Here is a 21,235-nt window from a genome sequence, read left to right as displayed (position 1 = left end):
TGGCATGCATGTGCACCCATGTTTGGAATCCACATACGGACCATCACTCGAAGAATCAGGGCTTATGAGCTCAATCCTGCATTCCTTCCATGCCCCAAACTCCCACTAAATTAAATCAAAGCAGGATTGGGTACAATACATGCATCACCATCCGGTGACCCTCTCCACTCCCCACATGGAGTTAAAAGCAGTGGCCAGCTGGACAACTAGCACACTGAAGAATCACAGTGACGAAATAGGAGTTCATTCATTAGTATTTCCTCATGACACTGGGTCCTGGAAGAGTTTACAGAAAATCTAGGACACATTGGCCTTCCATTGACTTGCATGACCTTTAGTTCCTGACAGTTCCCCTGATACTATGGCCCCAGTTTAAGTCCCACCCTTTATTCAGGATCCTATATTCTAAAAAATAAATGCTAGCACCAATGTGTCAATCTAGACTATTAGATAAAATCTAGTTTTATCTTATCTTTTATGGACATCTTTATTAAGGTTTATTTTAAAGTAAATGCATACACAGTAATGTGTGCATCTGAAGTCCCATTATGATTTTAAAATGGTCATGAATACATTGGTTTCAGAGTAGCAGCCGTGTTAGTCTGTATTCGCAAAAAGAAGAGGAGTACTTGTGGCACTTTAGAGACTAACAAATTTATTTGAGCATAAGCTTTCGTGAGCTATAGCTCATTTCATTGGATGCATCTGCATCCGATGAAGTGAGCTGTAGCTCACGAAAGCTTATGCTCAAATAAATTTGTTAGTCTCTAAGGTGCCACAAGTACTCCTTTTCTTTTTATGAATACATTGGAATCTCTCTTATGTGGCCACTCAAGAGGCTGACAAACACAGTCTTCTTTCCCCCACTGTGGGGCAATGGGGAAGTAGAATTGTACTTGGTGGCTGGAATTTTCATCAGAGACTAAGGATTTAGGTCCCCAAATCACATGGTGCCTAATTTCCTTTGACAATCCCAGCCAGTCTGTTTGGAATACTCTGGGATGTTTTCTTAAAACAGTAGGTTGCCTAATAAGGGTGGTTTCTTGCACAGGTGTACTAACAAAGAATACACTGCACAAGCAGCGGATAGCTTTTGTATGTTAACTGTCTATTTAAAAAATCTTTTTTCTTTTTTAAACAAAAAATCTTGAAGTGACCTAGTACAGATCTGGAGAGATGTCGGAGGGCAGCTAGCCCTCTGTAGGGGTCAGAGGTTCAGCCTGCCTCTGAGAGGCTTCACAAGGGAGAATGAGGCAACTCAGGTTCACTTCAGACTAATTAACTCACCGAGTAACTAAGAAGTAGTTAATTAGGCAGGGAAGCACCTGGGCATGATAAAAGGGAAGGTACTGGGGAGGAAGGGGGAAACTAGGAGACAGGGTGTTCCTAGAGTGTAGGAAGAACAGTCTCCTACAGAGAAAGCATCTGGGGATACCTGATGAGGGGGGACACTAGCAATAGAAACCCAGGGAGAATGCTCCTGGGTGGGAGAGTTTTCAGCAGGAAACCATAAGCTGTCCTGAAGAAGGTTCCTTCTGGTTCAGCCTCCATGGGAGGACCTTGACCCAAAAGGAGGGACTATTCCCCAGCTATTGCCAAGAAGAGCCCTGACTCCAGAAGAGGGTTCTGGATCATGAAAGCCTTGCTGTTGCTAAGGGGCTTGGATGTAACTTGGGTTGATGGATTAAGGTTGACTCAGCCCATCTTCCCTACAGATGGAGAGCAGGAAGTCTCTTCATGTGATGTTCTGCCTTTGGGGTTGAATAAACTAGATCACTGCATGTTTGCTGTGTTAGTCAGTAGTGTGCAGAGTTGAACCCTAGATGGATATCAGTAGGGTCTCTTATTTTCATCTGTACCCTTACTCTAAATTACTTTTATTTGTTACAAACTCACAGGACAGAACAATATTTTGTTCCCTAATCCTTCCCAAGATTTCTTTGCAAAATGCTCTCTTTAAATGAGAAGCAGCCACTCAGCATTATCCTTTTTTTCCTGAAATACTAACAGTAACCTTCATGTCTAAAACTGAGACAGATCACTAAATTAAACACAATTCTAAGGAGGTGATGTTCAAGATACAAACTTCTGTGGACTTATTAAAAACCTCCTTCAGGGAAACTGAGACAAAGATGTAATGATGGACTGTCAGAGGGTGTCCCCTGGATGAGGTCCCCCATTACACCCATATTTGCTAATTGAACTGCGGATGCTCTAGAGCATAAGGGCCACTACAAGATCTAAAATCAATGTGGCTGTCCTTTGCATTCCTGATTCTTAAACACTGACAAGAGTGTTTGCAACTATTGTTAAAAATAAACAAGCTGCTGCTGGGTTGATTTTTCATGTAACCCTTAAAAAATATTTACTGCCCAATTACAAACATCCGGAAGCACTGTTTTGAAAAAGAAATGTTGATCCAACCTTAACTACTGCAGTGCCAGTATCCTCACAGCTTAATTGTTGTAAACAGGCTTGGCATCTTGGAAAACAATTCCATGCAATCCTTTGTCTGAGACACACACTGAACTTTGTCTTGCCTGAGTTAGTACTGTATGATTTAGACTTTTATTATTTAATCTGGCAAAGAGTGTCCGCTTTAGACATGAAGTTTTCTCCTAGCATTGTACTTCTTTTCTAAGATAAGTGGTTGCTCTTTATTGATAAAGGACATTTTGGAAAGAAATCTTGGGACATGTTGGGTAAATGAAATAGCATTCTTTCCTGTAAACTATACTCTAATTTCAAAAATGAAAATAACAGACACAGCCTAGTGACATCAATCTAGGATTCAACTTTGCACTCTACTTATTAGCACAGCTAATATGCAGGGAACTAGTTTATTCAACCCCAAGGGGAGAACATCTCATGGAGAGACTGCCTCTCCTGCACCTATGTACTGGCACAGCTCACATGCATTAGCATATACGAAAGCTGTTGCATAACAGGAAAGGAAAGAGGCATAAATCCAGTTCCATTATGTGTGGTAGTGAGAGCACAGTGACAAGACTGAGTATTGTCTAGCCCTGTTGTGTGTATATACTGTGTCCTAAAATGGAAGATGAATCGAAGCAACTGCACATTCAGTGTTTTGTAGCAAGAGACTATATATGTTGGCATCCATGACAATTGACATGAGACACCTCCAGCTGAACACTAGTCTCAGAGTAAGTGCCAGTGGATTTGAAGGACGGGTTTGATATAATGCCTATCACACTGAGGAGCCTAATTAAACATGCAAATTTCAGTTAGGGTGAGTCCAAAAATACTTTTAGAACTGAAGGGAAAAACCTCCCACTGCAAAGCGTTCTGGAGAATGATGCCCAGCTGCGACATCAAAGAAAGAAATTGAATCTGGAATGCTGCCTTAGCCAAAGTGTAAGATAACTTACCTGGGGGAGGTGGAGCAGCCCTCATGGGGTAATTCGGGCTTTGAGTCCTCTGGGAATACCCTCGGCTTTGGGTAATGTTCCGTCTCGTGGGGCCTAAAATAAACACATTAAACTCTGTCAGATTGCCATCCTCTGTGTAGCATTTAGTAAACAAGTCCTTATGTTGAATGTCAGATCTTCATTCTTGATCAGAGGGAGCCATTTGAAATTCACGTTTTGGCCAAGTTGTGCTTAGCATAGCACACAAAGGCCTAGGGGATCAAAGGTAACTTAATGCCATTTTAACAAACTCACCCAGTCCTGGGGCCAGCTGTGGTCCAGGTGAGCTTTAATCATAAAGCTGGTCTAAAGTGGCACCCAACTCTTATTAGCCCCAAGGAATGTTCCAAAAGCGAGGGAGGACTGGCATAATGGTGCTTCAAACACACCCTTTTGACTAGTAATTTCTTTATACTTTAAGTCCACTATGCCAAGAGTTACTGCAGCTCTGTGCCACTAGAAGTTTCCCCCTTGTCAGAATCCTTCACCAGTTAGCTTTATGGCTCCTTTGCACCACTGGAGTGGCAGAAGCTGGCCATATTGTGGCTGAGAATTCACCTTCTGTTTTTGAATTAAAGGGCTGTAGAGAAAATTGTGTGTGTGTGTGTGTGTGTGTGTGTGTGTGTGTGTTAAGGGAGCATGAGAGGTAGAGGGCTGTACTCCACAGCTGTAAAAACACAGGAACAAAGCAGACTAAATATGGTTTGAAAATAACTCATGATGTGCACAAGACTTAAGCTTCTGTTTGAGAGGCTGTAACATTTGACAACAGGTTATTACAAGGTCTGTTACATCTGTGGTTCTTCCTTACCCAAATGGAGCAGGGAGCAATGCAAATGAGGCTCCTTCCTGCTGTCTTCAGAACCCCCTTACATGAGGAAGGAAGGCTTCACAGCACAGAGGTACTCTGAGGCAAACCTAATGCATCCTCAGGTACTATTACATTTGGAGCTGATTCCTTGCTGTTGTATCACTCCATAATTTGCCATTAGCACGTTTTTCTTCTAGCCCCACCTGCCCCTCTCCTCAGACATGGATCCGCAAACCGCAAAAGGGTTCTCTGTGGATTTTGTGGAAGAGGGTGCCCTTTGTGGACGGGATGAATGTCTGGTCTGCCACTTGTGTTCTGTCCCATGCTACAAGATCAGATTTCTTATGTCTCAGGGCCATGAGTTTCAGAGGCTTCCACCAGCTGTCTGTTGGATTCACTGTTAATTCAGCAGTGCACACTAAGGCTTTACAAGGAGACGCAAGTATGTTGCAGCATTACAGTCTGCAACCTAGTCTTCCTGTAAATACCACAGAGAAACAAAGAACATAGGGTAGGTGGTGGATAGGGAAGAGACTGAGAAATAAAGGTAAAACAAACAGCCAAAATCAAGACTCTGATCCATTCAGAAAGACAGTCAAAGGGAAATTCATACTTACGGGAATTCTTTGGTAGTCCTGGTCCAATGCTGACTTGCAGCACCTTGTTACTTGGCTTGAGAATAGCTAAATCTCCTTGGCCTTGCATAAATTGCACTTGGCGAGAACCACCTGCACTCCATGGTCCCCAATTCTCCTTCTTCAGCTTCACTTCAAGTCTAATGCAAGTACACACACACAGACAAAAAGAAGCATTCACATATAAGACTCACATCACTAACCAACAGATTAGCTTTACAATGGGAAAAAATAAAAAGGATCTTGCTGATAGCTATAGCTGAGAGTATTTTAAACTGAACAAAACATGGTTTCATGCCGTTTTGTGTACTATATGACATTATTAACTGTTCTTGGGAAACCTACAGAAACAAGGTATAAGATGCTCTCAATGAAGTTTTGAGGACAAATGTTCAAAGGTTTGAACAATACATGCACATACTATCTAACACATTACCCAGTGTACCTGCAGAACCCTGCATAGGTGCATGCTAGTGGGTGTCACATACCCAGATACCCATTAGTGTATGCCATTATTGACATATGCATGCAAATACACTTATTTGTGGGAGCAAGGGGAACATGTACATTTTTGCACATGTACTTATGTCCTCCTTTGAAGATACAGGCCTCTATCAAAATTCAAATAGTCTCGTTCACAGCTTGTATCTGCAAATGCATATTACCTTCAATGTACTGTAGCTAGAGATGGGCTCAGGCAGCCATGATGTGCAAAACCTCGGTTGTTATGCACTGCTTTTTACAATGGTAAAACCAAAACCAACTCTGTTATTGGCTTTGGATTCCCAGTCTATATGACTATATCAGGAGTCTGCAGTCTACTGGGAGCTACGAGCGGCTATACCTGCAGACGCTCAGGTAAACAAAGCGTCTTGAGGCCCGCCAGGGGCTTACCCTGATGAAGCCGTGAACCAAGTTTGGGAACCCCTGGACTATATGGAACCTTTTACACTTTTTCCTACTCACCCTTGTCATTATCAAGCTAAAATGATATTCTTCCTTAAATAATTCTTAGACTGCTTTGACTGGAATAAAACAGACATGTAAATTCCAGGCTCAATGTCATTAATTTGCTTACTTCATAGGAGTATTAGCAAGAATTCAATTTTATTGATATGGTTTCCGGCATGCACTTAAAGCAAAAAAACAGCCCCAACATGCAAACAAAATCCTACAAATTCAAGTTCTCTAACATCTGGAGTTTTCTTTGGACAAACATCTAGAAGTTTAGATACTTATCCAAGCTACCCCACTGATCCCTGCAGGCCTCCGTCCCACAAAATCTAAACTCCTACCCTAAATAAGAGACCCCTTTTCAACCAACCACCCATCACTCTGGCCTTATCTTCCCATTATGTATCTAAGTAGGTATATCACATGTAACAATGTAGTACTTCAGCATCTCTAGGGTAAGGCCAAGGAGTACATAATGGGACTGAAGAGAATTCTCCCTTCTTAGGGCATGGCGTACCAGCACAGCCACTCTGCAGCTGCTACTGCATTGTCTTCCTCTAAGAGAGGAAGCGTTTGGACTGTGAATCCATGTGGCAGTTCACTGACTGGCCTGACCCTCATTGCAGATGGGAGAACTAACACAGAGAACTGTTGTGTAGGCATGCTGATGGTGAAGAATTTCCCTTGTTTGGCCTCTCTATAACCTGATGCCCCACTCAGCACAGCAAGGGAAGTTTTGCTGTATTAAGGTCCCACTGCGCACAGAGAATGAGGAGTGGGGAGTGGCTAGGATTTGATCCTAAGGTATTACACAGGCTATGCAAGAAAGTCTTCTAGCTTTCTAAGCACATGAGTACGCAGGCATTCACACTTCACACATCTCCATGGTTCTGTAACAGAGGATGGAATATAAATATGAGAATCCAATGCTTACACTAACCTGGTTTTTGCATCTTTACCCTGGCAACAAGAAGAAACAGCTGTTTAATATTTTTTTTAAAATCCATTGGGAAAACCGTTACTCACGTATTGCTAAATTTCAGAGGTAGTTTTCTTTGTGTTTTCTCCTCATATCTTTTAGATAAAAGGCTTAAAAATTCTGTTTTGAAGACCGATTCAAGCAAACTATCATATTCCTGCTCATGTAGAATGAAAATGTCATCCTGCATTGTGCTGTAAAGAAATCAGACCAGGCATTATTCAGCCTTGAATCCAAAGTGCAAAAATAGCCCTGCATTTTAATAGCATTTGAAAGCAATCATGGTGATTTTTAAAAAAATTAATAAAGAATTAATAGCTGAGTTTTGCTCTTAGATAATGGTTCTTTGTTTCATCTGCTTGTAATGGAATCCCCAAAACAATCTTCTTGTGTGATATCTGAATACAAATTAGTCATTTTAAGTTAATTATTGTTATTATAAAATGGGAACATGTGCTAAAATTAAAAGCTCATATCCTTAACCACAGCAAAGCTAGCCATTAAGACTGGATTTGTAGAATGTTGTGTAAAGTTAATTAGAAAAGCTGAAAAAGAAATACTTCTTTTAAAATGAGACTGAAACGCAAACCAATAAAAGCAAAGCAAGCTCCCAGTGCTGCATCACCTTTAACTTGCACTCCCTGGACTGAGACAGTGAAGCAAACATAGACCCTGGATAAGGTCCTTAGCTGGTGTAAGTCAGCATCACTCCACTGAATTTAATTGAGTGATTCCAATTTACACCAGTTGAGGATCCTACAAACTCATGCAGGTAGAGTCCCAAGGCCACATGGAACTGTGCTAAAGGACTGGGCATGATTGATTCTGCACAATTCTGGAATCCCCATGATAGAAAATTCTCTGTTGTGATTCCAAGTCACCAAGCCAGGTTTATCAGCCTTAATGTTTTAATAGTTCTTGTTTATATATAATTCTCTTTTCTGTCATAGAGGCTATGTGGTCCAGGACAGTAAGCATGGTTCAATGAGCCAAGACTTCCTGAGCCATGTCATTTAGTCACTGTGTCTGCTCCTCAGTGCCTCAGTTTCCTTTCTGTAAAAGAGGGCATCAATGCTTACCTCACAGTTCAATGGGAGCTAGGTGCCTTCATACCTCTGAGGATCTAAGCCTGAGTTACTATTGGTAAAGCACTTTGAAGATGTAAAGTGTTAAGCATAATTATTATATTACTGACTTCAATGGTGCCATGCCAATTTACACCAGCTCACAAACTGGCCCCGTTTCTTTCTCCCCTTTTTGTGAAGAAATGGGCTTATCAGATATTGCAATAATGATTCATTTAAAAAAGCTGTACCCTAAGAGGTTGGCTGCCCTTTTTGCAGGGGTGCTTTCTGCAGAGTGACTGAAGCTACAGCTTCTCTGATATTCCACCAGTCTTAGGTCTTCTTGTCAGAGTGTTCCCTCAAGGCTTCTCTAGTGGGTGGTGGTTTTAGTACTGATGTGCTAATATCCCAGTCCTCTAGCTAGGAACTGAAGCATTTTAAAGGAAGGCTGTGGGAGGATTCCAGAACACTTTTTTGAAGTGAAGGGATGAAGTCTGTGTCTCTCTCACTTACTCATACTTTTTTACCAACAAGTGGTCACAGTAGGTTACAAAGCAAGGACACAGACATGATGGTTACATGTCTGACCAGGCTATGACTGAGGAAGAAGGTGTCTGGGTGATTTATAACAATGTTCTCCACAAACACCCCAAACAGTTGCAATTAAAAGCTCCATTTTAGAGGCATGTGAGTGCAAAATCACTAGAAGAGGCTTATATTTTTATCAAAAGGCTCCATTCCCCGTTCGCATTATCCTGGTCACAGGCATAAAGCCATGAAACAAAAACTTGCAAGTTTATTTGTTCTCCTACTCTGATTCAGACTTATCTTTGGATCTGTCTACTGTCTTACTCATGTGTTTGGGCTGCAATTTCTTACAGATGTTAGAAGCTGCACACAGGTTTTAAAGGCACCCATACCAGTGTGAGGCTTTGTTGCATACTGGCCTCCCTTTCATCTTCTGTTTTGACTGCTAACAACATTAGAAAATATTGGGTTACTATCTCAGCACGTTAGATGTCACATACTAAGCAAAAGCGGAAGCTGTAGTCTGCATTTCTCTCTGAAAAGAAATGAATTTGTATTTCAGCATTTTATATCCTATTAGATTTACAGTTAACATTTATTTAGAAAGACTCTTTTTAAACTGTAGTTTATTAGAAGTAGCTACTACAGTAATACTCAGAGGGTCAATATCCACATATTCTAGTGACTGCAACTGAAAGCTGTGGCAAACCATACCTCTCTATAGACAGGTGGAAGGGAAGCCAAAATTACATGGCTGTCAGCAGGAGCTGACTTCATTTCTCAAAAAAGTACATATGGGAGTAAACCAAAATAAGTCACTGATGTCTAAAAGAAATCTGGATATTTATTACTTCAACACATCATAATAAAATAGAAGAGGACTAATTAGGTCAAGCACACAAGGTTCTTTCACCTAATTCAGTCTTCTCACTCTTACAATTACCTACTTTCTGATTACCTGGCTATTAATTAACTTTCCCTTTTGGGCACACCCTTTTACAATGATCCTTTCCCAGCATGCCTGGCTGATAGCTGGCCCTTTAAATGTGGGAGAGGCAACCAGTAGCAGCTCTTTGATATTCATTTTCCCTCAAATTGCTGTGGGCTGCAAGTCTCTCCCTTACAGAGTGTGAGTATTTGTTTATATATATACAAAAGAGAAAGAATAGCTATCAGCCCATTCTAGATGCCCTTGATGAGAGGACTTGTGGCACCTTAGAGACTAACAAATTTATTTGAGCATAAGCTTTCACATCCGATGTAGCTCACGAAAGCTTATGCTCAAATAAATTTGTTAGTTTCTAAGGTGCCACAAGTACTCCTTTTCTTTTTTGTGGATACAGACTAACACGGCTGCTACTCTGAAACTTAAAATACAAATGTCGCCACTCACTCTACTCCTCTATAACCAAACCACAGCAATTCCATCCCAGGTAATCCCCAAACAGAACATTAAGGAGAGGAAAGGCTGAACCTTCATACGGCTCTGACAATTAATCACCCTTTCTCCTTCCCTCATCCCCATTTTAAAAAATGCTTTATTCTATTCTGAGCGCTCCTGTTAAATCAGAACAGTTTAGAAAAGAATTGAACCCTTTGAAATGCCCTTTACAGAAGTATAATTGTAATCTATTCTATATGACCTGAGGAAAATTTAATTTAGCATATTTTCCTTCTGGGGTATATTCAAACTCATTTCCAGGTTGGCTCAGAATCCAATTATTTAAAATATATTCAAAAACATGCAGAATTTTCCAGGCTGATTAAGATTGTGTTGAAAATTAAGGGATTGATTTGTGTTTGAGAGAATAATAGACAGAGAATTTTAAAAAAATAGTAGTCCGTGAGATTTCTGAACTCCACGTGTTTGAAAGAAAAAAAAAAAAAGAGGCAGATTGTTTTTCCACAAGAATACTCGGCCTTTGGTAACATACATGCACACGAATAGGCATTAAGTGAACAACAGGAAGGATTCTATACTATTCCAATAATTCAGTAAAAATCTATTAAGAATGGCAATGAAAACTTTTAATTCTTGCCATTTTCAGGGCAGTAGTATCTCAGATGCCCCATAAAGTCTGGTCCTATTACAGATAGTAACCTCTGTGACCCTCTTTCTACTTGATTTAGCATGGCTACCCAAACTCAATATAGAACAAGAACCTGTGTACGAAATATTCATTCCGAGTTCGGCCCACACTAAAATGAAAACATTAAAAAAAAAACCCCTCTCACTATGTTTATTTTTTTAAATCTGGAGACAATGTGATATATGCCATCATGTGCCAGCAATGCCCCTCTGCCATGTACATTGGTCGAACTGGACAGTCTCTACGTAAAAGAATAAATGGACACAAATCAGACGTCAAGAATTATAACATTCAAAAACCAGTTGGAGAACACTTCAATCTCTCTGGTCACTCGATTACAGACCTAAAAATGGCAATACTTCAAAAACAGACTCCAATGAGAGACTGCTGAATTGGAATTAATTTGCAAACTGGACACAATTAACTTAAGCTTGAATAAAGACTGGGAGTGGATGGGTCATTACACAAAGTAAAACTATTTCCCCATATTTATCCCCCCCACACCAGTTCCTCAGACGTTCTTGTCAACTGCTGGAAATGGCCCACCTTGATTATCACTACAAAAGGTGTCGCCCCCTCCCCCCACCCCCGCTCTCCTGCTGGTAATAGCTCACATTAAGTGATCACTCTGGTTACAGTGTGTATGGTAACACCCATTGTTTCATGTTCTCTATGTATATAAATCTCCCCACTGTATTTTCCACTGAATGCATCCGATGAAGTGAGCTGTAGCTCACGAAAGCTTATGCTCAAATAAATTTGTTAGTCTCTAAGGTGCCACAAGTACTCCTTTTCTTATGCCATGTAATTTCTGAAATTTTTGGAAGCCGCAAGCATTGGTTTATGATGATAATAGCACATTGACAACTCATGGCCAAAGCCTCATTAAACATAACATCAATATAATAAATATAGAGTTCTGAATTCATCATATTTGGTCTATCTACAGAAAGGTATGCTTCCATCTGAAGTAATGAGTGTAAGCATTCTTACTGAGTTGGCAGTCTGGAGGCAGGCTTCTTTTTAGCTTACTCAGTACAGCTGTATACACAGAGTACTAGGGTCCTAGTCTGAGTGTCTGGATGTAGTAATTTTCAGGACCCACACTCAGTTTAGTTTTCAAGCACCAGAATAAGAGACTTCACTCTAACGTCCAGCCAACACCTATTACTGTAGCCATTCACGGTTGCAATTCTTGTTATAACTGTGTGACAAATAAAACAATACAGGCCTGCTTTGAAAATGCTGTGGAAAAGAACAGGACCAGTATGTGTTAACCTATCTGTTTAGAAATGCCATAGAGTGAGCGGGCACATTTTACACCCTGTTTTACACTGGGCTAGTATGAGACAGGTATTTATAAACATGTACTTCAAAAGTTTGCTTTTAGTTAACCCATAATACTTAAGTATGGGAATATTTTAAAAATAATTAGTTTAGTTTAATATTTAATTCCACTTATTGCCCATAGCAGATGGTTCTGTATCATTGTGTACTGAATGTCAATCTAAATGCCAGCGCTGGCAAAATGTGATAACTAAAAAGATGGCAGGAGAGTTTGTTCTCTCCTTCTGTGAGGGAGAAAGTGTTTTAGATGGATTTAGATCTGTCTGATGTGCAGTTTCTTGCTGTTTTGTACTGAGTCACCTGGAAGAGGTTTCTAAGCATTATGTGACCACAGAAGCTATTTCCTGTAATCGGGAATGTGTCTGTCCCTGAGTCAGCAGAAGTACTTAGCAGACTAACCAGCATTAAAGCCTTAATGTAGAATGGCCAGAGAGAACACCACTCCGGCAAGCTTTTCTGGCAGCACTCCAGGAAGTAGGACTCACACAAAATATACTCAAAAAGCATTAGGAATTACTTCTAAGACAGATGTTTGGATCGTAAGTCATTACCACCTCTTAATGTTAATGCAGATGGAGAACATTTTTCTGGGAAGCCATGGGCCAAACTGAGAACTCCTGTAAAAGAACTACTGATTGCACCACATTAACAGGTACTCAGAAAATCTACATGTGTTTGTGTGTAAATGTAAGTGTGTGTACTCCTGTAGCTAGCATATTGGTAAGAATGGAAAAGCAGTTTGGTTTCAGAACTGCCAGTCCCCTTGCCTTTGTTAATTTTCAAATTCACTGAATAGTGCTTATATAATTCCAGCCCTAGTAAACAACCTCCCCTCTCCTGTTCCTACATGATTTTTCTCTGCCAGCAGAAAGAACCTGGCCAGGCACTGACCTTAGGGAAACAGAAAGAATTCTTTCCACCTCAATCCTCCGCTTTAACACCTCCTTCACCAGGCCTTTTTCTGGCCCCTGCTTCACCTTTTCACGTCCAATCAGATACATGCACTTTGGGGTGAGGACAAGGTCTCGTTTCACGCCCTGAAATGTGAAATGATTTGAAAAAATATAAATGTACACATCATCAAAATACACAGGCACCTGAAATTAGCTAAATAAGGAGGACATGAATGGGTCACAGATACATAATGTACCAGCTTTATTTTGTTTGGGGGGCAGTGGAAGGAGGATGTAGAGAAGTGAGTGAATGTTATTCAGCTAGGATTGCATTTAGATAAAGATATAGCTTTGCTCCTTAGTCTCTATTTCTTAATTCCAACACCACTTTCTACCCACATCTGTCACAGCCCCCTCTGTCCTTGGGAAAGAAAGTTTGAAAATGATGTAACATGGACCATGGCTAAAGAATGTGATGGCATCCTCTATCTGTTAGTCCCAAGAGTGATAGTTTCCCTTCAGACCTGAAATCCCAGGTTATATGGAACTGCCCTATACCCTATTTACAATCAGAAACTGATGTTTTCGAAGCATGATGGAGTTTCCTTTATAGGGTAGTTCCTAAAAAACACTGCTTCATAACTTAGACAGCATGACTAGACCAAGGAATATGAGGTTTTTTTGTAACCATACCTTAAATCGCCTGTCATATTTAGTAATCGTATCTGCAAAATCAATCTTCTCCCGTTTCCCTACAAACTGACGTAGCTCTGGATGTTCCTCCATGCCTATGTAGTCCCCAATAAAGTTCCTGTTGATGCTATTTCGCCTTCTCTCTTTCTTGTTCAGCAACAGATCTGAGGCTTGAACACCAAAAGAGTACATTAATAAATACTGCTAACCAAAGAACTTTCTAAATTCATGAAAAGAAAGAGCTCACAGGGCTTCAAGAGGAGCTTAACATTAGAAGAAAATATAGGCAAATCTGGCAGGTGAAAAAAGGCACTGGTTAAGCTGGTAATCCTTTTGACAGGCAGATGTGTGCTTTGAAAGCCATACCTATTTAAATACTTTGCCCAGAATGGAGAACCACCTCCAGAATTAGGGGAAGTTCTGATGCAAACCTGATCTCTGTGGAACTATCTCTAAGAGCAACTACCAAAAAAAAAAAAAGTTGTAGAACTATATTGCTTAGCAAGATTTGTCCCTGCAAATGAAATAGTATCTATATCTAGTACCAATCCACGAAACCTGAATTATTACTCAAAGTCCTCTGCCATCATAACAGATTTGTTTTCTAATAAGCATCAGACATTTTTCAAAACATGCACACCTCACCTTTGGTTTAGAGTTAAGATCTTGTAGAAGTGTTTGCTATTGCCCAGGAAGGCAATAAAGCATGACAAACTCTAGGACTGAATTTGTATTAGTTCCAAGTCCCAGCTTCTGTTTAGCTGTGGAAAGCTCTCTCCCTCACTACCAGATAAACTCTATCCCTACCACTTCAAATTATTAGCAAAATGTACTCAACCTCAAACAAAGGAATGCAAGAGTTTGCACTCCAGAATAGGAGATATTACTTTGCTCATTTGAATCATGCTCTGTTTCTGACTCTGGGATAGTTCATGTAACTCCTACAGCATAGAAGTAAAGACATACCTTCTTCTCTCATTTGTACATACTTCTTCCTGGCCATGTATTTCCTCCATGCCTTCTGGATTGCCCGAGCATATCCATCATACTTCCGTTCTCTCATCTCTTCAAGCAAAAACAGCTACAGATAAAGAGGAAAAATAGGTCAAAAACTTTAGGTGAGGAATAAGTGAGTTTGGAAAAATCCACATTTCACTTTCAACCTCCATGGATGCCACCTATTTGTTACACTCCAGAACCAAGAGTGCCTTACAACCACTGTCAGTGGGCCCAGCATCAGACTGGGAAAGAAAGCTCTTGCAGGGAAAGAAGAAAGTGTCCTCTGATGGTGATGTGGGCAACGATGGCTCATGTAGAGTCTACACCCTACTCCTGCTGCCAAAGTCTGGAGGACGGTGAATAGGGATAGTCTTTTCTCCCTGCAGCACGGCTATCGCAACTTTAGGCTGTGATTCTCTAGTGGGCCCTGCTCAGTCGTACTACATGACCTGCCCTCCTGCATTTGCTGCTTCTTGTCTGAATCTGAGCATGGCATTGCCAGAGTACAGGAGGAGGCTGGTCTTGTCTTAGATAACACATGGATCCATAACTTGATACTGCCCTCTCATTTCACATACAGGAGGAATCGGAGGATGGATAAATACTAGCTCCTGCACTGTCCAAGTCTGAATTTCAAACTCCTTGTGCCTCTTGGTTACACTCTTCAGAGGTGGAAGCCCCCTGGATGGTTCTGTGGGTCCAAATTACTCGGGGTTCCCTGGCAGGTTCCCTGGCAGACATGGCTTGGATCGGGATCAATGAATCTGTGCATGATATACTGATCCTTGGCAAGGTTTTAGGGGGTTTCTGGGAAATTTCCCTGTATGCTATATCCAGAAATTCTTGAGGTTGCCCCGTTGTTGTGTTCTGAAACACTATTTTCTTTGCAATCCATACGTAAGAAATTATATGCCACTTATATAATTATAACTAAAGATTTCCCATTTTAGTTAAATTTCCCATTTACCACATGTCAGAGCTCCGTTAGTTTTCAGTTCATAGGATGTGTTTGAGGAGTTAAGTTGCTCTTAGGAACAGAAAGCAAAACCTTGGATTTATGGATTGGTGTCTTAAGTTCAGATAAGCGTATGCTGACCTATCTACGTGGTAGGTATGCCTCTAGTGTTCACTAATAACTGCACTGCTTTTTAGTTGTTTTTTTTTAAAAAGTAATAGGGTACTATATGTTAGTTATAGCACATTGGAAGTTAGACCCTTGATAAGGAAATAGGATTTCATAATATCCTAGGAATTCTTAACTGTGTGTGTATATATACAAATCATAGAGTTAAAGATAAAGTTGGGTGGGGAGGAATATATGGCATGAGCAAAGTGTTTGCACGCTTAAATGTTCATTTCTAGACTTCTGAGTTATTATCTATGGAAACGATAACATATTTTTGAGGCATTAGGTAGATCTTAATGATGCTGACATTTTCAACCGTAACTATTTCCTATTGAAGTTGTCCATTGACAAATATTTTGGGGGCTGTTGCCAAACAGTATGTATGTTTCTCCCCTGCAAATATGCAAAATCCCATTATATCCACAAGTGGGTCATGAAGATCTGTAGAAACCAGGGAAAGGTCCTTCATGAAGATATGTCTATTGTTTTCCAGGGTCACAGAATACTACATGTGGTTGCTGGATTTTGTCTGAGAGACAGGCATGTCAATGTGTTATGCCAGGAATACAAGCAGACCATAAAACTTCACAACAGGTGGAACTGCGAATAGAGATCTTCAAAAAATAGTAGGAAAATGGTCCAACGTGACAGTACTATACGTGGACAAAACCATGCTTACAGCCAATCGTGGCACTAATTTGGCACTGAACCAATTAAAAATTATAGTGTAGACACAGGCCTGACTGCTTCAAAAATTCCATGAGATTTACACAAATTAATCCAGCAAGGTGATGAATTCTGCTCCTTACTCCATATGAAAAGGGAAGCCTCTAAAACTAGGTTATTCTCTTTTCATTTTAAAATCAGTTATGCCAGCCATGGGCTCTTGGTTTTTATATTTTTGCAGAGTGTTTCTTAGAAAAGGCTGCTGGAATTTCTCATGACACTGCTGTTTTCTGAGATAGAAAACCAAAGACTCTAAATTTCCTCTTTTCCTATGAATTAGCGAATTTCATTAAAAATGCTTAAAATATAACCTAAGAGGGGGCAAAAAGCTGCCAATTCCCAGTGTGCTGTTGGCTGTTTTAATTCCATAAAAGATATATTTTAAAAGATTAGCTGGCTTGTGTGTATGTCTTTCAAAGTCATTGGGTTTGAAACCATGGATGCTCCCAAAAGAAAAATAATGTCATGCCTATCCAATGTAATCCAATGTGGGTTTTAAAGCAAACAGATCTTTTCTGCATGTTCAGCAAAGTAACTAGAGCTACCAAAGTGAAATCATATGGTAAATATAAAGCTTTTACACAAAACCTAGGATGGGAAGTTGGTCTTAAAGGAGAATCCACTGAGAATGGAGCAAGTTTTAAAATTATACCAGTCAAATCATTGGGAAGATTAATTATATTTTAGGAGGGGTTTTCAGCTCACTTGCCTCTGTTATCAGGGGCTTTTCTGCAAGAGACAATAGGCAGGTCTAAAAGCATCACTGCCACTCCTCTGTACACATGGCTGCCTGTCTGCCAGCTTCTTCTTCAGCAGCAGCACTGAGAGAAGTCCTCCCAGTCTCTAAACTCCTCAGAACTGCAGGGGCATTCTGGTTGTTGAATAGTGCATTGGAGGGATGTTGCCATGGGCAGGAAGTGGAACTAAGCATCAAGAAACTAAGCATCTGATGAAGTGAGCTGTAGCTCACGAAAGCTTATGCTCTAATAAATTTGTTAGTCTCTAAGGTGCCACAAGTACTCCTTTTCTTTTTGCGAATACAGACTAACACGGCTGCTACTCTGAAACAAGAAAACAGTAAAACTGATTTCTACACAAAATGTTGCCAAATGCAAAAATGTAATCACTTGAAGGGCTGTGTGTAAAAACTGTAGCTCAAAAGTTTCACACTGAAGCATGATTTTCAGTTTTGATTCCCTCTAAAGCATAATATCTGAAAAAACCAGGATAGGTGCTCATGATATCAGTTGTGTTGCAAAGAAAACACACAATCCTGAGCTCTTCCAAAAAGATATACTCTAGTTCAAACACCGCTTGATGCAGGAATTACTGGATGAAATTCTCTGGCCAGTGTTATGCAGGAGGTCACATTTAGATGATCATAATGGCTGCTTCTGCTCTTCACATTTATTTGTAACAAGCTTTGCAGCTCATCTTATGGTTAAAATTAGCCAATCTGGCCAATCTAACAAGTTTCATATCTGATTAAAAAAAACAGAAGTGACTGATGTTAGCAGTGCATGTTTAATGTTTTCATTGTCAGAATCAATATTTGACTTACTACTATTGCTGCTGACACGGAGCAAGTCCTGGGTTTGACTCCATGCAGAAATTCAGATAATGACCCACTTGCCAAGATATAATGTAATTGTGTGATCACGTACTGTGGATTAGACTCAAGCCTGATAGAGATTTTGCATATGGACACACCAGGATAATGTCAAGAGGTTCCTGTGGTGGTGACAACCTCAGTGGTTGTTAGTGAAATGCTAAAGAAGCATATTTAAAATATTAAAACGCTATCTCTTCCCCAAAACTTCTGATATGTAATACTGGGAGTGCTGTGCTTTAAAAATACAAACACTAAATCCTTTTTAGAGAGTGCAGTCAATGTTTGTTTTGTGGGTACTAAAATGATGTGGGCAGAAAATAAAAATTTTCAATGTATATGTAGAAATGAGGTAAGTTAACGTGGTACTTCAACACAAAAAAATATGGAAATGCTACCACACTCCTTTTACTTCTGTGTTTTACTTCTGTGCGTCTTAACTATTTAGTGCCTCAAAATTGTGTGTGAAATAAAAAATTCCCCCTCAAACACTGAACTCACACTAAAATGCATTAACCTGATAGTTTTTAATAAAGAACAGACAGCCCCTGCAATTGATTATTCTGTACTGGATCACACCCATAAACATAAAAAATACCCTCCTCAAATCTATGTATATAGCTATAAATGAAATAGGACATAAAAGCTGACAATGACTTTTACATCTTGATACATACTGTGAGGAATTATAATTTCTCTCCTTTTTTTCCCTCTCTCCATTTATGAAGTGTGGATAATCTAATGTAGCCTCCTAAATTACCGCCTTAAATATTAGTGTGATGTCATGAACCATTCATGGTATAACGTAACACAAGAGGTGACATCACAAAATATAATTACAGAAGAGGTAGTAGTTGGTACCTGGGCACTATCCTGTCAGAAATGTTTGTCCCCTTCTTAGAGTGATCAGATGTCCCGATATTATCCGGACTATCCTGATATTAGGGACTTTGTCTTATAGAAGACCCTTTTACCTCCTGCCCTACCCCATCCCGATTTTTCCACACTTGATATCTGGTTATCCTATCTCTTATGCAAGTGCAAAACCCAGAAATAACCATGCACCAGTTACCCACAAAATTAGATTCTTATGGCATATTCTAGGTTGGCTAATCCAGGACCCAAGAGAATAAATGTAAGCATATGAGTGAAATGGACATAAACCAAAATTTTTGGGATGGTTCCTTTTTCTCAGTGGAGCTCTAAGGAAACACTCATCAGAGGCTCAGAATTTTTTTTTTTTAATTAGTGAATGAGATTCTGAATAATGGTCATAAGAGGCTGAAAGAGTACTTGTTTTAATCCAGCCAAATTTACAGACTTGGCTTACTAGAATTGTTCAGAAAAGCAATTTTCATAATTGCCATGGAATATAACGTATGTCACTGCGTATGGCACTGTAAATTTCGTTGTTAGAAGGCTGCCTTTTTTTCTAGGAGAAAATTTCTCCGTCTTTGTTAGTGCTGGTTTTATTATCAGCACGACCACCCAGCTAACTTCAGCATGATTAAATCACAAAAATATTGTCCAGATTGGTGCTTACTGTCTCTTGCTGTTGTTTGTTAAACTGCCATGAGCAGTTTCAAGCTGCTTGTTTCAAGCAGCCAATAATAGATCCCTGAAAAACAGTAAAAACCATGAGATCAAGCAGCAGACTCAGACTTTTAAAAATCCTTTGCTCAGTTTAGCTCCTCAAATCTTGCAAAGATGTAGAAATGCTATAAAAATGGGGGGGGTCATACAAATTGATATTAAACAAAGAAAACCACAATCTAATAAAAAACATTTTCTCTGGGTCTCACTTTCCCTTGTATGTGAAGAGAGTTATTTATTCAGGTGGGTAATGGAAATGGCCTCCTGTGTGCCATTCATAAAACCTTATTTCACCATTAGCTGGCAACTCTCCATCTACAGAAAGCTTATAGAAGTCCCTTCACAATGATGCAAGCACTAGATAGGATTTCAGCACACAGGCTCTAGGACTTCTATTTAGGTCAAAAGCAAAACTTCAATCAATGGGGGGGCACGGTCACACCCTTAATCAGTGCACTTAAGGTTATAGCAACATTACTGATGTTGCATCCTGTCAGCACATACCATTTTTATTTTTTTGCTAATAGTCACACTAACTGCAGTATAGCAAAGCAAAGCAGCCCAACAGCTGTAATTTAAGGCCATCAAAGTCACACTCTCTCTCATCTAATAAAGACATTAAGATAAAAAAGTGCTGGTCACTGTAAGATAAGTTGTGAAACAAAAATACAAGAGAAATTCTTTAATAAAATGTATTCATTACATGGTCAATTCCTTTCACACTCCTTCATAGCAAATCGAATGTTTTCCCCCGTAACAATCACATGCCTCCTTTTATTTTGAGAGAGACAAAATATAAGCCTACATGAATCATCTAAAGCTTCACTTCTCTCAAAATTAATGTGACCCTTTTAATAGTTTGGATAATTTAATAAGACAATACCATGATGCCAGTGGGTTGGGTACTTTTTTCTGGGAAAATATGCAATCTAGGAGCTGGCTGGAAAATAGGCATCTCCCTCCCTCCGTGGAAAATTTCAACTTTTTGTCAAAACAGAATTTTTTTTTGGTTCTCAGCCAAAACCTGCCAAAATCCCCAAAAAGTCAGGTTTGGTTTTTCCAATGAAAAAAACTGAAAATGTGAGGAAAGCAAATACTTCCTGTGAATATTTTAATTAAGTTAAAAATCCAATTCTCAGTAGAAAACAAGTTTTGACATAAATTTTCCCAATCAGCCTTCATGATATATTAGGCTGTGTAATATTTGTTCAAGGGAAATCGTGGAAACACCATCAGAAAAAATGTACTGGAATGGGAACAGTCCTCCACTGACTCAGGCACTGAAATATTGTTCACTGAAGTCCATAGAGAAAGACTTTTGTTGACTTCAATGGGTGTTGGATCAGGCTCTGTGTGAGTGAATAGGTCTTTTTCCATTCCTAATTAATGTGACTGTGTTCCAAAAGTCTGATTGTCTCAAGACTGAAAAGGACTACATGATGCTGAATGGTATATGTTTTCCCAATAAGAAGAATCTTTTTTGAATAATACATGTAAAAAGAAGAAAATTTTTTTTCAACAGAAGTTGTTGAACTTGATTTTTTTTCAACAGGAGTTCCGCAAGTATTGGGATAAATAGTCCAGCTCCCTAATGCTCACATGGTGTCATCTCTCAAATCTCAGTCATGCCAGAACATTTGATGCTGGTCTAGTAAATACAAAACAATTTCTTCTCCGTAATATTTTGGGCATTTTCTCTGTGCTGACTCTACCCCTCATTATTTAAATTTGTGATTGATCAAATAATACTTGTTTTA

The 21,235-nt window shown here is 39.7% G+C and overlaps 1 protein-coding gene across 2 annotated transcripts in view; it reads right to left on the bottom strand.

Moving 5' to 3' along the window:
* MYO1E (myosin IE) overlaps positions 1 to 21,235 on the bottom strand; it is a 150,780-nt gene that overhangs the window by 15,098 nt on the left and 114,447 nt on the right. For both annotated transcript variants that reach the window (XM_038419134.2, XM_043493499.1), the window contains exons 20-25: positions 14,392 to 14,506; positions 13,426 to 13,595; positions 12,731 to 12,876; positions 6,858 to 7,004; positions 4,860 to 5,017; positions 3,393 to 3,485 (exon numbers count right to left, since the gene is read on the bottom strand). In XM_038419134.2, the coding sequence (XP_038275062.1) occupies positions 3,393 to 3,485; positions 4,860 to 5,017; positions 6,858 to 7,004; positions 12,731 to 12,876; positions 13,426 to 13,595; positions 14,392 to 14,506 (829 nt within the window). The remainder of the gene's footprint in view (positions 1 to 3,392; positions 3,486 to 4,859; positions 5,018 to 6,857; positions 7,005 to 12,730; positions 12,877 to 13,425; positions 13,596 to 14,391; positions 14,507 to 21,235) is intronic.

The sequence above is a fragment of the Dermochelys coriacea genome, chromosome 10 (assembly GCF_009764565.3).
Source record: "Dermochelys coriacea isolate rDerCor1 chromosome 10, rDerCor1.pri.v4, whole genome shotgun sequence".
Taxonomy (NCBI): Eukaryota; Metazoa; Chordata; order Testudines; family Dermochelyidae; genus Dermochelys; species Dermochelys coriacea.
The sequence above is the reverse complement of the archived record's forward strand: the minus strand, read 5'-3'. Positions and strand labels throughout refer to the sequence as shown.